This window comes from Astyanax mexicanus, chromosome 8, assembly GCF_023375975.1.
Source record: "Astyanax mexicanus isolate ESR-SI-001 chromosome 8, AstMex3_surface, whole genome shotgun sequence".
NCBI classification, from domain to species: domain Eukaryota; kingdom Metazoa; phylum Chordata; class Actinopteri; order Characiformes; family Acestrorhamphidae; genus Astyanax; species Astyanax mexicanus.
The window spans coordinates 12,641,494-12,657,911 of NC_064415.1; the positions used below are offsets into that span (position 1 = coordinate 12,641,494).

The window sequence follows — 16,418 nt, forward strand, 5'->3', positions numbered from 1 at the left end:
TACATATATGACAAAATCACATAATATTTTAAATAATATAACAGATTTTATTATTATTATTATTATATTTATAATAATATTAATATGATAATAATAATAATAATAATAATAATAATAATAATAATAATAATAATAATATGTATTGGCATGTCAGTTCTGTTTACATGTATACATACATTTTCTCCACTCTTTTTAAAAAAAAATCAGTAGCGTTGTGTCCTGTGTTTTTGGCTGCAGTTAATTCGTAACCCAAACACTCCTAATCTGTTAACAATATTATTGTTGTTGTGATTCATTGCTGTCATCACTGACCTCCCGTGTAAAGCCGCTGTTGTTTTAAATTCAGCACCCCCACCACGTAAAGCGCCCCACCCACGTCTTCTTGGCTTTAACTTTGCTTAAATGGAAATACCCAAGATACTGTTCTAAGCTACGCTGACTCTTGAGAAATAAGGAAATAGAAACGTCACCTGCAGGCTCTCCTGAGAGGGGGGTTCTTTTTACCTGGGAGGGTGCTGAATTCGGCACAATAGTAGTGTCTAAATCGGCACCCCCACCGTGAAAAGCACCCCCTCTTGGCAGCGCGTACGCTCAGTCTTCCTGATCAAAGCAGAGATAATTGTTTTAGCTAACTGTAATTACAAATGCACTCCAGAGAGGGGGTGTTTTTTGATGGGAGGGCAGAATTCTGCAAACTTTCAAAACAAAAGTTTATTTTAAAACAATTTCTGCTTTTTCTGCAGTATCATTTTTGTAGGCGGCAAATCCACCTATTTATGATACATACCCCCTCGATGCCTACACCAATGCTTGTGACTACAGTTGCATAAATTATTCAGAAATTTAGGCTCCATCGGACTTTAGTCAACCTCTTTGGACGTTCCCGCAGGAAGAAAGTAGATGACAAATCAAAGAGATGGATAATATTAATGGTAACAAAAGAGCCCAGAAAAACTTCTAAAGAGATTAAAGATGAACTTCAAGCACAAGGAACATCTGTGACAGATCTCTCCATCCGTCATTGTTTGAGCCAAAGTGGACTTAGTGGGAGACAATCAAGGTGGACACTATTGTTGAAAACAAAACATAAAAAAACAGACTGTAATTTGCAAAACTACATGTTGACAAATCACAAAGCTTCTGGGAGAATGTCCAATGGACAGATGAGACACAAAATGGGACTTCTTGTTCACAGACAGAAAAATGAAGCATATGAAGAAAAGACCCAACTGTCCCAACTGTGAAACATGGAGGCTCTGTTATGTTCTGGGTCTACACTGCTGCATCTGACACAGGGTGTCTTGAATCTGTGCAGGGTACAATGAAATCTCAAGACTATTAAGGGATTCTAGAGAGAAATGTGCTGCCCAGTGTCAAAAACTTGGTCTCACTCACAGGTCATGGGTTTTGCAACAGGTAATGACCCAAAACACACAGCCTAAAACAGAGGCTTTCTATGAGGCCTTCTATGAGGCATGAGCTAAATCCTATTGAGCATCTTTAGAAGGAGCTGAAACATGCCGTCTAGAAAAGGCACCTTCAAACCTGAGAAAACTGGAGCAGTGTGCTCATGGGGAATGGGCCAAAATACTGCTGAGAGGTGCAGAATCTCTTTGACGGTTACAGAAATCGTTTGATTGCAGTGATTGCCTCAAAAGGGTGTGCAACAAAATAATAAGTTAAGGGTACCATCATTTCTGTCCAGGCCTGTTTCATGAGTTGATTTTTTTTTTTTAAATTATGTTAAGGCATGGTTGAAAAGTAATGTCTGTCTTCCATTTGTTCATTTTCATAGCATTTGTATTTATTAATACTTTTGTAAGATTTAATTATTTCTGTGACCATTGTGGGATTTTCTTTCACAAATTGAGAGGGACCAACAATTTTGTCCATGTGTGTACAAAAAAGTACAAGCCTGACTTGTTGTGTAATCATAATAGCTTTCTAATTCTACACATTCTGATACACACACCAGTTAAAATTTTCTGAATAGCATTGTCAATGTAAAACAGCTGATAAAAATCACTAGAATTAAAGGATAATTTTATTTATTTATTATTTCTAAAGCATACAGTTCACAATGAAGCAATAAAAAAAACACCTCCTCTAATGCACCCTTGTAATGCTAAGGTCCAGATCAACAAAACAATGCAATATTATAAGACACTATCAATAAAGATAGTATAATAATCACATTGTTTTTTTTTTTTTAGTTATAAGTTATTTTTTTCGTCGAGAGCCGACCCGGAATTATAGGGTATATGAGAACAAGAATACACAGTGGACCAGTTCATTGTAGGGTACCAGACACAACCATTCACACACACACTGACATTATTGATGCATTTAGAACAGCCAATTCACCTACAAGCAAGAAAATTAAATACCCAGAGAACATTTTGTGCCCTGTACGATTCAAGAAACCATATTAAAACTATTTATGTAACTTCTTGCCTTTGGCTGACTCGCCCTTTCTCTCCCTCCCTGTCTTTTTTACTCTCTCTTCCACTATGTAAAATTAAATGTAGTAACAGTATTTATTTCAATACTTACCATACCCAAGAAGAAGCAGCACTGCTCCAGAGTATAAAATACAGTATGTGTGAGAGGTTTTCATTGTTGTGTAAGACTAGTAGCTGAAGTTTACTGCTGCTTCCTGCTGCTGCTGCTGTCTGTCTATCTGTCTGTTTGAAAGTGGTCGCTGAACTTATGAGATTTCCTCATTAGCTGCACTAAAGACCATGACGCACTTCAACTGAACACGTCATGCCATATATCATGGCACAGGAACTAGTTTTTGTGTCCCATTTCTTTTTTCATGTCCCATTGAAGCTAAAAAACACTGCAGGATGTGTGTGTGTGTGGGGTCTGCTGCACTGAATGTGGATGTGAATTGTGCCTGTGGATTCTTGCCTATTTGCATGCACAATTTTAGCCCCATGTCACTGGTCACAATGACTGCCATCCACTGTAGAGCTTAGATCGGGCCTAAAAAATCCGACCTGACCCGGCCCTAGCCCATGCACTTTCTGGCGAGCCCGACCCAACCAGCCCCATAAACTGTCATTATGAGCCCGAGCTTGACCCGACCCCAAAACTGTCTGTTTTCGGGCTGTTTGAATGAGCAAAATCTATTCAGAATGATGTTAATTAACACTAACATAGAAGCATAGAATATTTGTTACGGGACGTTCAGGGAACGGACCCAAGCGCAGAGAAAAACCTGTGAGAACAGGCTTTAAATTAAAGTGGCTGTAAGCCAAAAGAAACAAATTGAAAATAAATGTTTATTGTTGTAATAAGGGAAATGATCAAATGTAACTGATAGAAGGGGATTTGTTGGAGTGATTTTGCACTTGTTGCCTGGAGCTGGATTTGAACTGGTAATCTATGGTTTAGCAGCACAGTGCTCTACCACCACACCACGGGGGAAAACTGCTGAAAACAGAAATTGCACCCTTAAGAGTGCTAATAGGGAAAAAGGCGAAAAAACAAACAAAGGAGACACCACACGTGGTGTGGCTCAAACTAAAAAGCTTTTCCCAGAAACTCAGACAACTGAAATAAGTGTTTCCTTCTCTTTTTCTTTCCTTTTCTTTGTTGTTCTTTGCTGGCTGGTGCAACCTTACCTGTCACCTCTCAAAAGAAAAAAAAAAAAGGTGTGACAAAGGCAAGCAGGAAACACAGCCTTAAATACAGGAACCTGCAGGTGAAGCTGATTGGCACTAATTATCCCTGGAACTCTGGGGATGAGTGCCTCACTGCTGCCGCCTTCTGCTGGCAGCTGATGGTACAGGCTGAACCCTTACAATATTATTTACTTCAAATATTTTAAGAACAGATACACAGCGCTGCAAGTCAAATGCGGACAAGTGGAGGAGCTCATGTGTGGCCAGAGCAGCAGGATTATAACATTCTAACTGGTGCAACTTTCTTTAGACTTGTAACTTTTTTGTGATATAATAATAGTTTTAATTTTTTTCATTTTAGTTTAATTTTATTTTGTTTTCACATTTTATCCTTCAATTCAGTTTGTTTTAATTCGTTTTCAGAATGGGTTTGCTAGATTTATTAGTTTTAACACAATCAGCTCAATCTAAGAAACACAAAAACAAATTCAAAAACTCAATAAACTCTACAGGTTTCACAAATTTTCACCAAAATGATCAACTATGAGTAAGAGAGAGAGAGAGAGAGAGTTCATCCTCCCGCTTGAGGTTTTCAGGTATATGAGCTACTCACAGGTAAAGCTTCACAGCTGCATCTCAAATGGACTTATAGCGGTGTGGTGTTTATTCCACATACTGTATCTCCTGTTTCACTACAGAACACATGCTTTATCTCCCTCGCGCTCATATTAACATTAATAATTGGTACTTAGCTACATTGTGATGATCAGGCCAGAGCTTTATATAAAATAAAAATATAATTAAAAAACAGATGCCTACATCTCAGACTTTTTTTTGGTGCCCAACACGACCCGGCCCAAGGAATGTGGTGGGAAATCTCGGCCAGACTCGACCCGAGTTTGGGTTGGGCTTCAGGTCGGGTCGGGTTCGGACAGAGAATCTAAGCTCTAATCCACCGTCACTTCTGTGACATATTTACAGTACAATTTCAGAAAGGGAATGTTCCATCCATCTGGCACACACTTTCAGATCTCACTCCAACTCAAGTAATACATACAGACTTTTCATGAGCATGATTGCCAGTGATCAGCCTCACTTACAAGCTAACACCTCACAGCATATCGTCGCTGTCCAATGAAAAACACTTATCTCCAAAACAGCAACTTTACAGGAGAGGGAAAAAACCTTGTAAACTTTCAATGGAAGTCAATGTAAAAACAGTTTATTTCAGGTAATTTTGAAGAGTTTCTATTGGTCCGTTCATCAAGAAATTTTGACACAGTGTAAAAGACAGTTTGTCTGTTCAAATTATGTACTAAACTGAAAATCGACAAAAATGGAGATAAGTGTTTTTCATAGGACAGCGACGATATACAAGTGTGGGTGGTCCCAAGGTAACACTTCATAAATCCTTGTATTATTATGCATTAATATATTAATATTTGTTTAAAAGAGAAATGCACACTTTTACTTGAATATGTTGGGGTTCATATTTTAAATATTTCCTAATCGTAAATAGGCTTCAAGTTCATAAATGATTTACACCATTATTAACACCAACATACTCTGCACTCTGCTCTCACCAGAGAACCACAGTAGATCACTGTTGTTTAGCTTCTGTTTCTTATTCACAGCCAAATATGTCGAAATAGATCAGAACTAAGACACAAACCCATTTTTTTCACATTTTCAGCAGTGTGTGTGTGTGTGTGTGTGTGTTCATCAGCTACAGTATCATTTTAGAACATGCATTGTTTCTGCTGCCAAGGTCACCATTAGATTGGATGCAATGGACTTATTTCAGTTGCCGGTCAACAACTCTGGGACGACCCTTTTGATGCTTAGACATTTATGTTTGTTTGTGTTTTCACTGACAATTAAATATTTACAGTACAGGGCAAAAGTTTGGACACACCTTCTCTTTTTCAATGTGTTTGCTTTATTTTCATGACTATTTACATTGTAGATTCTCACTGAAGGCATCAGAGCTATGAATGAAAACATGTGGAGTTTTATGTACTTAACAAAAAAAGCTAAAATAAAAAAATATATATATATTCTAGTTTCTTCAAAATAGCCACCCTTTGCTCTGATTACTGTTTGCACACTCTTGGCATCATTCTCTCAATGAGCTTAAAGAGGTGCTCACCTGAAATGGTTTTCCAACAGTCTTGAAGGAAGGAGGTCCCAGAGGTGTTTATTAGCACTTGTTGACTCTTCACCTTCTTCACTCTGTGCTCCAGATCACCCCAAACCATCTGGATTGGGTTCAGGTCCGGTGACTGTGGAGGACAGCTCATTTTTTGTTGAATACATAAAACTCCACATGTGTTCATTCATAGTTTTGATGCTTCAGTGAGAATCTACAATGTAAATAATGATGAAAATAAAGAAAACGCATTGAAAAAGCGAAGGTGTGTCCAAACTTTTGGTCTGTACTGTATGTAAGTATGTGTGTGTGTTTGTGTGTATATGGCAGTATGGTCTACCAGTTATGTGACTCTCCCCAGGCTGAGAAAATAATATAATATAACAGTGTCGGCTGGTGAACACTAAAAACTATGTATTTGTGTTTAAAATCAAGTTGAAAGTAACATTTTAAAAAGTAAATCACCCCTGAACTTTAGACAGTGGGCCTGGACAGATAGCAGTGAATGGTGTTGCTACTATCAGGGTCAGGGTTGGAAATGCAGTAAGGTTTTCTATATTAAAGTGTGTTATCAAAAAGTCTACACTGTGAATAGTCCAGTATAAAACTACACTACATTTCTGTCTGCTAGCTGCATTACTCTCACAACAAAGTACTGTTAACACAGAAGAAGATAAAACAGTCAAATACTTTTTACAATAAAGTTTCATTTCATTTTTGTGCAAAGATATCTTTTTTGCTCATCACAGATATTTAGCCATAGAGCAAATACTTCTGAATGAAGGAGTTTATTGATAGTGAATGACTGAACATAGAAAAAGAGCAATATTATTACAGACATCCCAAGTTGCAAAAGTTGATTTCAGGGAGGTTAAACCCTTTACTTACGAAACTTTACTTTTATATTAATTAATTTTCCTTTTTTAAATTAAATTTATAGTATTCAGAGGTAAAATGAGTTTTATCTTTTTTCTTTTTGGAAGGCCCTGCCTCTGTTTTCCTTTTTTTTTTTTTTTTTTTGAAAAAAAGTCTTTATTTGACAAAAATTGACAGTTACAATATCACAAAAATTGCACAACATCAAAAAAATTTCATATCATATAACAATAATTATTAATATTGCCTCCGCCATGATCTGCTTTCTCTCACTCACTAAACAATTCCCGTCCGGGAGGGGGGAAAAACACTGCCCGCCCACACTAAAAACTGATTGGCTGTCTCACAGACTCTTTGCAGAGAACAGGCCAATCAGAACCCTCTCTGTTTTCTCTCTCTCCTTCCCACACGCGATTAGAGAAAAAAAGTCTGTGGCCTGTGTGCGCGTTTGGGGCACTCGTTCTGAATTCCTGGAGATTATATGTGACTCGCGGGCATCAGGGAGCCGCTACCGAAATGCGGGAGACTCCCACAGCTTCAGGGAGACTTGGTTTGTCTGTTATTAAAAAGGTTTTAGGTTAATGTTACAATTCAATGTAAAATAAATGTTAAAAATGAATGAAATAACAATTTGATAGCAATAATACTTCTGATAATCTAAAAAAAACTAAAAAAAAAAAAAAGTTAGAAGTTAAACCAGTGATACAGACATCTCATCTTTAGGATTACACAGAAACACAATGCACAAAACAAGATGTTTATTTTTTTATATATATAGTTTTTTTGTACAGGAATATTGCAATTGCGTGGTGGTAAAATCCGTCCCTAGGGATAGGTCTGGCAATGCGGCCGGACATGGCATTACATATGAGTGTTCCAAGCAAGCACTTGAGATGGCAGCAGTATATTGAACAAGAAGTGTCCTGTTGAAATAAATGACCAGGGTGTGTGTTTAGAAAAGGTCAATAGTGTTGTTGCAGGACCTCATAAATATTACATTTGGCTGTCAAAGTGACCATCAAATTTGGCATCATGTCAAAATGTTGATCACCATGACAAGAAAAAGGACTCGTCATTAAGAATACCTTGTTGCAGTTCTGATTTACTCTATGAAAATCTGGCACGACTACCTACAAAGTTAAATTCTTATCAGTTAATTTTTGATGTAGAGAGTACATTTATACATTTTGTTAAAATTAATCCTGATAGGATGAATATTTTATAATGGATTCTCTGAATGCATTACATAGATGGTGCCAACTACAGAACAATGCCATGACTTCAGTAGTCTGTGGTCTTGAGCAGGTTGTTTCTTATGATGAGTATATATATATATATATATATATATATATATATATATATATATATATATATATATATATATATATATATTTTTTTTTTTTCTACTATAAAAAGTCATGGAAGGTCTGATGGATGTGAGTAAGTGTGCACAACTATGCATTGGGGTTTTACTGATACACTGAAGAGATAAGCTGAGCCTTTTAGCACCGCCTCCACTGTTCAATATAGAACATCTAAAACACAGCAGAGGCAAACCACAGCTAGAACATTACCAGAAATTGTTTTAAGCAGAATTTTAAGCATGAGGTCAGTGATGTTAATCCTATTGTTGGTAGTGTTGTATGATCTGATGCTCTGCTCTACTTGGCTTAGTTTCCACTGTGCACTCATATAGCCTCCTGTAAACCGTGGTTATATTGGTAAAAAGATATAGATATGTTATGTGTCCAAATGTTTGTGAACATTTCATGCACCCACTGTTGACACAGATCTGCAAATGCACATAAGCTGTCTAATCCCTGTAGGAATGTATATAATCACTGAGCTGTGGAGCTCCATCCAGAACGTTTGAGACGAGGTGGGGGAGTTGGGGATGAGGTGGGGGAGTTGGGGATGAGGTGGGGGAGTTGGGGATGAGGTGAGGGAGTTGGGGATGAGGTGGGGTGGTGATCATCCAACATGTCAACCTCATCAATTATCTTGTCACTAAATGCAATCAGATTCTCACAGCAATGCTTTAAAATCTAGAAGAAAGCTTTTCTTGTCAGGATAAACTAGTTTTAATACTGTGGTATCTTTAGCTTCTTAACCCTGCAACAAAGATTATTCAGGTTATTAGCTGGTCATTGATTCTCGGGAATTATTTTAGTCTGTGCCGGTCACATGGTCGTTGTTAGAGAACATGCTTTTTAAGTTTTGAGTGTTTCCTCTTTCAGTTCTCATGTTTTAATTTTAGTGTGTCTCAGGCTGGGCTATACTTTGTAGCCTGTCTTTACTTTGTAGTTTGCCTGCTTAGTCAAACAAACTCATTGAAATCAAATCTATGTAGCAATTTTACCATAACATTTTACCTTTGTGTAAAATCCAGTAAAATGACTGTATCACATAAATCCACGTTTCTTTTACTTCAGATTAGCTGATAGAAACAACAACAGCAAAGCTCATCACAGACATTAAGCCATGCAGCAAATATAGTTTGCTTCTAAATAAAGGGTTTTATTGTTATTGAATAAGGTACTGCAGTAACACACAGAAAACGAGCAATATTATTAAAAACAGAGAGTTCAGGTTAATGTTACAATGCATTTGAATTGTAAAAGTATGAAATGTAAATAAATGATAAATTCTAAAAATTGATAAAACCAAAACAAATTAATATTAATTATACTTCTGATAATCTAAAAAAAAAAGCTAAAAACAGAGTTAGAAATTAATCCAGTGATACAAACATCTCATCTTTAGGATTACACAGAAACACAATGTATAATACAAGCTGTTTATTTTTATATATATATATATAGTTTTTTGCTAATTGAATTTAAATAAAATTGCTTTCCTTTGTTTACACCTTTCATGGTGGCTGAAGTCATTTATCATCATTCTCCAGCTTATCTCACTTAACACACCATGTTCACATCATCTGCTTTAGCTGTAAAACACACAATAATGAACATATATTTAAGTGTTATGTTCAGTTTCAGTGTAATATATAAATCTATATAAGTCTCAGTGAGGCTGAAAGTGTGTTAAATATTAAGGATACAGAGGAAGACTGAGAGATCTCACCTCGAGCTCTGTAGCTTTTCACCCCCAGTATGATGGTGGACAGCAGATATGGAGACGCTGCCATTAAAAAACTGAGCAGATGGAGCACTGAGAATGAAGCTCCTGAATTAGGCGAATCTGAAACACACACAGTCATACACCATGTACAGAAAGACATTTCAGTAAAGATATGAAGTGAAATAAAATAATAACCTTGTAATGTGTAAATCAAGCTATATCATTAAGCTATAACTACATTATAAAGCACTTGAATTTGTATATTTTGTATTTTTTGCCCAATTTTATTGTTGTACTTAAGAGATTGAGAAGAAGCAGTTAATGTGAGGTCTCTTAAAACAATTCATAGTATTATCACAGTATAACTGTATCCTCACTGAATGAGATTACCTGTAGCAATCTTTTTTGGTGTGCATTTCACTGTGGTCGTGTTTGAGCTATTCCCAGTGCTGCCGGATGCAGTGCAGTTCAGAGTAACGTCTCCCTCTTCTGGTTTGAGAGTGAAGTTCAGCTGAGCTCCATCCTTCTCCTTAAAACCCCTCCATCTGTAGGACACTGTCTGATCTTCAGGCGCTCGACACAGAAGATGAACATCACAGCTGTTTGTAGCTGCTTTCCAAGTCTGTTCACTCTTAATCTCCACCTTAATCACATCTGTAAATACAGAAGAAGGTTATATAATCTAAACACCTGTAGTTACAGTAGAGAACATAGAGCAGTCTCTTAATCTCCACCTTAATCACATCTGTAAATACAGAAAACATTTATACAATTTAAACACACTTAGTTACAGTATGGGACATATAGCAGTCTCTTAGTCTTTACTGTTATGATGAATAAAAAGTTCTTTGAGGAAAGTTGTGGCCACTGAGGGGCATCGGTAAGAATGCACACGAAGATGTTCCAGGGGGGGTTATTGGAGATTTATTGTGAATAATAAATCACTAGAAGTACAGTACTTGTGTTAATTATGTGTGTGTGGTTTTGTTTCTGGATGCACACAAGCCACAAGATACAGTAATAAACTGCTAACTAAATAATATAAAAGCAGTGAAAGATGGTGACCTCTCCCCAAAACTTTCTAGAATATTAAAGGTGCATGCATCATTCACATGCATGCACAGGAGGAGGTGCGCTCTGATTGGCTGATCCTATTACTAATTAACGCCAATCTGGCACCCTAGTCAGACCCTTTGTCACACTTTACCTTAAACACATCTGTAAATGCAAAATAATTTAATATAATCTAAATCCGCCAGTTTGTAAAGAAGTAGTTAACTCATACTAAGCAATATAAGTGATGAAAGCTTTATTTCATTTAATTTATTGCCAGTAGAGTATAAAAAATACCATTAACTGTGAGGAGTTGTGATGATGACACTAAACAAATCCTTATGTTTGGGGTAATTAAAACAAATGAGACTTTCTTCACTATAAATTATTTTGACTTTTCACTTTTTAAAGTAAAAAAGTATGAATTATTAAATATTTTCAGTTGGCATATACCTATGCCAACACATGCTACCTGCCATGCCACCATGCCACCCAAATAAAAGTCATAATAATCCTTAGTGTGTAATAAAAGTGAGGACCATAAGGGGTTAAATAACTTTTGTAGCACATTTTAAGTACCTGGCTCCGGTACCTGGCTCAGGTCCCTGCCTTTAGACAGGATGAAGCTGTATGAAAATATTCACCATAGACGGTCAGAATGATTGTCTCTGTTGGGTGCTGATCCCCCAGAGATTTTTCTGAAACAATGTTGTATCTTCCAGAGTCACTGAGCTGAAGATTCATCACTTCTACACTGAGATCATCACTGTTCACCTTTAACCTTCCACTGAACTGCAGTACATTAGTAATAGAAAGTTGTTTATTTCTGTAAGTTGCAAATATGTTTTTATTATATCTCCACTCTGCATATGATACAGAATCTTTTGGATATCCGAGTGGTAAAATGAGGGAACTCCCAGCAGCAGCTCTGCGCTCTAACGGTGTTCTCTCCTCAGCCAGAACACACACACCTACAGGAAAGAGAACATTTATCATACTGAATACAACACAAGCACAATTCATAATCACAATCATAGGTATAATCATAAAACAGCGTACAATTATTGTTTATAATATTTTAGATTATTACTTTAAAAAATCTTTACATTTTAAATTATTATTTTGACAGATTATGCCCAGATTTTCTTCTTTTGAATGGTCAGTTATAGTTATATGTACTAGCCTGACTTTTTGCATAGTCGTAATTGCTTTCTAATTCTATATATTCTGATACATACACCAGTTGAAACTTTCTAATAAGTATTGTTGTAATAATTATATGATAAAAACCACTATAATTAAAGGATAAACATTTATAGTGAATAACTATTTACTTAATTTATTGCTAAAGCATACAGTATAATTCACAATGAAGCAGTTAAAAAAACACCTCCCATAATGCACCCTTGGATTTGTCCCCCCCAAAAATTAAATGGTTTCGCTCAGATCAGCTGTACTATTAATGAGGAGACCGGTGACCGCTGAGTAAATGGGAAATCTCTTAATGCCAATCACGAAGCCGGTTCAGGAATTAAATTCCGCCTCTCAGTAGACACAGCCAATCAGCTTGCTGGTTTTGCGGTGCGCAGGAGAGTGTGCTGGTGGGGGGGATGCCCCTCCTCTGCTGTGAGATTAAGCAGCGCGATCGGGATGCAGCAGCTGATTTTAAACCAGATATGGATATACAGCAATTTTTCTAAAAGAAAGGTAACGGTAGGCTAACCATGTAATCTGCTATGTTTCTGATAGCTGGTTAAAAATGCTCAAAGCAACTCTGCGTTTAATAAAATACAGCCTGTGACAGTCAGTTAGCTTAACTTTGGAATTAGCTTTGGAATTAGTTTAGTTTAAGAAAAACAAAACTATATAGCCTAATGTTCAGCGTGCCCTGTACCTGATCAGCTAATAACTATTTAATTTTCATTCATTTAGGTAACTAGTCAGCTAGAAGCTGGATGGAGATAATAGCTAGAATTTAGTACAACACTGGGTAATGTTGGTATTTTAAAGCAGTTTCTTAACCCTGATCCCTGCCCTTAATTTTGTTTTCCATCAGATCCAACTGATTAGCTAATAAACAGTCCTTTACTGAGTGTACCTGTTAAAATCTCTTAGCCCTCTATGGATCATAAATCAATCATTATGTATGTCCAGCAGTGTATTAAACACATCATACCATCACTTACTTTATTAAGTGCATTTACATACCTGTCAAGTTTTGGACTTAAAAATAAGGGATTTTTTCCGCCGCCCCAACAGCCCAACCGAGGGCTTGTGCTTTATATATATATATATATATATATATATATATATATATATATATATATATATATATATATATATATGAAATTGAAGGGTGCACAAATTTACAAGAAGGACATGGATCAGATATATTCCATAAGTAAATAATAGTCCTAAGGGGCCTACACAATTAATAATCTTTCATTAATACTTCTTTCTATTGTTCAGTCCACTCCTGATCAGTTCAGTTAATTTCAGCCCTCTTCACATTTTCTCTCTCTCCAGCTCAACCATCTCTTCTACCCCTTCTAAATAATACATTACACCACAATACTTCTAACAAACCCTAAAACTAGCCCTGAACAAATAGAGTTTGGAAATTATAGTTATTGGCTGATCAGGCACATCAGGGCAGGGCATTATATATATATGTAGATTTTTCTCAAACCCTGAATATCTATCTAGCTAATTCTAAAGTTAAGCTAACTGAGTCACAAGCTGTATTTTATTAAACACACAGTGGGTTTAATTTATGTTTTGATTCAGAGAAGAGTCTTTTTAACCAGCTATCAGAAACAATCTCATCACAGTTTACATGGTTAGTTACCTTTCTTTTAGAAAAATCTCCGTATATCCAGATTAGTTTTAACGACAGCTGCTCCGACTAGCTGCCTGAACTCACAGCGAGGGGAGGGGCGGGGCTTCCCCCACACTAAACAGCTCTCCGCAAAACCAGCAAGCTGATTGGCTGTTTCTCCTGAAAGGCGGGACTTTCTACTTGAACCGGCACCACGATTGGTTAAGAGACACACAGCGGTCAGTGCATTGTCGCCTGTGGCCTATATATTTTTTTATTTAGTATAATACGGGAAATTTACGGGAAAATACTAATACGGGAGGACGGCGGGAAAGAGGAGTAAAATACGGTAGTTTCCCGGCCAAAACGGGAGACTTGACAGGTATGCCTGAAGCACAAGCTGAACCCATACGGAAATTAATGGCACAATTAATTCATTGCAGATGATTGGACATCAGCAGGGGGGTGGTATCATCGATTGATTGATCTGCATATTGAGATATGTCTGCGAACCAAAGTACTCGGACACATCATCTACGCCTATATATAGCACAGTTGAACCTGAGAGGGCACTGCAGAGGCGAAAAAAAATGACCACAATAATAGCCTTTTTTAAAGGTTAGGAAATGTTTATAAATTGTTTAAGTAGGACTGGTATGCTTCATTACTTAAAAGGAACACATTTCGGCTATTAATAGAAAAATATTCTTTAGGATTTAGTTGTTCTTTAAAGACTAAGGACTTCTGAAAAACTTAAACTTAGAAAGTCCCAGTATAAAATACCAGTGAAGAACTGACTCACTCCAAATTAGTGAATCAATAAATCATGCAATAAAGTTGCCTAAATTTGAGAATTGCTTAACAGAATAATAACTATTCACATCAGAAAATCTCCTAAAATCCTAATTTTAAACACAACACAGACAAAATGACTCACCGAAAAGAGTCCCCTGCTGATCTCTGCAGCTGAGCTGGGACGTCAGTTCACTGCGCTGTAGCATTAGCTTAAAGCTAGCATTTTTCTAATTACGACTCTTAAACAATCATTAATTCAGAGGATCCAGGAGGATGTTCAGGAGTAAAATGTACACAGAACTAAACATACAGGGTTCAGAACATACTCATTTACCACAGAATGTGATAAAAGCCAGATTTTGAACAGCCCATTGATTTTCCGCTTAGACATGGAAGCCATTCGAGGACTACAGAATGACGCACGACTTCAGTGGTCTATTGTCGTTTCCAGTCACAACAGCTTTTAAATATAAATGGTTAATTCCTGAGGATATAAAAGAAGATTATGTAGTTTCTCAAGGAAGGAGGGGGAAGTCGAAGTTGGAGTTTTTAAAACACTAAACAACTTACATTACAAAATTTAAGCTTGGCCAGTTTTGCAGTCTCAGACCACCAGGCACGCATGTGTAACTTACAGTGTACAGTAATGTTGAGGGGATCTGACATCACTGCAGGAGGAGGTTGAGGTCCTTCTGGTCCCAGATCCAGTTCTGCTTCACACCTGTACTGAGCTCCATTATCATCTCTGCTGGGGGAGATCTGGAGTGTAGCTAACAGATTCTCTGGAGTTTTGCTGGATTCAGTAAAGGTTGTACTTCCCACTAGAGTGTCTCCTTTGTACCACTTCACAATGACATTCCCAACAGGAGCGACGTTCTGAATATCACACTTGAGCTCATACTGTCGGCCCTCAACCGTCGGTCCAGCGTGATTGACAGTGCTGATGGACACGGTGTCAGGGGTCTCTGTCAAACAAAAAATATAAATGAAGTTAATATTATACCCACACTCTCTGAGTAACAGAAAATATCAAGCATTTTAGAACTGTAGCTGAAAATTAAAAATGAAAAACTAAAATGAAACTGAGAATTAGGTCAAGAGCCCAAAATCTCAATATCCGACGAATACGCCTTTGTAGAGTGTTTTCTGGACCTTATTCTGGAAGTTCTTAATATGTTTTTGAATGTTAATTTAAAATTATAATGTATATAATTAAATACAATTTAATGCAACATGTAATACATATAACACAACAAAATATGGCTGCAGATTTTCATTCCAGCCGAGCAGAAGCATTTGTCACTGCTCAACTAATTTAACAAGTGGAATCAGTTGTTTAAAATGAAAGCCTGTGGCCACTCCAGCCCAAGGTGGACAGTTTTGACACCCCTGGAATATGGGCTTTTTATATTTGGTTGCCATATTATCAATCGATTAAAACGTTTAAAACTTGTGGTTCTGCAGGAATGACCGTCTCTGAAAATGTCCCGCTGAGATTTCAAACCCATTGTTTTTTATGGGGATGTGCAGCACGGCTGCGAGCAGTGAACGCTGCACATACTGGGTGTGTAAACAGCATGGAGGAGCAGCAGGGACAGCGTTTGTTCAAAGCAGTATATTATCTGGCTAATATATCAGATTAAACTGTGCTTTATCAGTAGTTCAGCTCAAATAAAAAGAAGTATATTTGATAACTGGGTTGGATCAGGACTAGAGCACGTTCTTACCACAAGCAAACTGCTTTAGGGGTGGGGCAGATTATGGCGGAATTTGGGGTCAAACTTGGTGTTGTAATTAACTTAATAAATTACTCGTTACTGATTCCAAAGTAATCACGTGCATTAATTCTTTAACGCTAACAACCCTAAATTTAACCTTTTTTTTCCTGAAATATTATGCATTACTGTAATATCATTGTGATCATGTATCAGCAGTTGTTGTGTTTCTCTAACTGGAAGTATTTTTTAAGAAATGTAAAAAAAAATGTTGTGATGCAAACTAGTATTGCATCAGC

The 16,418-nt window shown here is 36.9% G+C and overlaps 2 protein-coding genes across 7 annotated transcripts in view; both read right to left on the reverse strand.

Moving 5' to 3' along the window:
* The window catches only part of LOC125803855 (SLAM family member 8-like), a 63,746-nt gene that overhangs the window by 24,992 nt on the left and 22,336 nt on the right, over positions 1–16,418 (reverse strand). The window lies entirely within an intron of this gene.
* Positions 1–16,418, reverse strand: part of LOC111190601 (intercellular adhesion molecule 1-like) — a 33,240-nt gene that overhangs the window by 14,019 nt on the left and 2,803 nt on the right. For 2 of the 4 annotated variants that reach the window (XM_049482222.1, XM_049482221.1), the window contains exons 3-4: positions 15,040–15,369; positions 10,129–10,392 (exon numbers count right to left, since the gene is read on the reverse strand). In XM_049482222.1, coding sequence (XP_049338179.1) covers positions 10,129–10,392; positions 15,040–15,369 — 594 coding nt within the window. Of the gene's footprint in view, positions 1–9,147; positions 9,605–9,741; positions 9,859–10,128; positions 10,393–15,039; positions 15,370–16,418 lie in introns of those variants that run through there. The other 2 variants (XM_049482219.1, XM_049482220.1) reach the window with 2 other exon arrangements.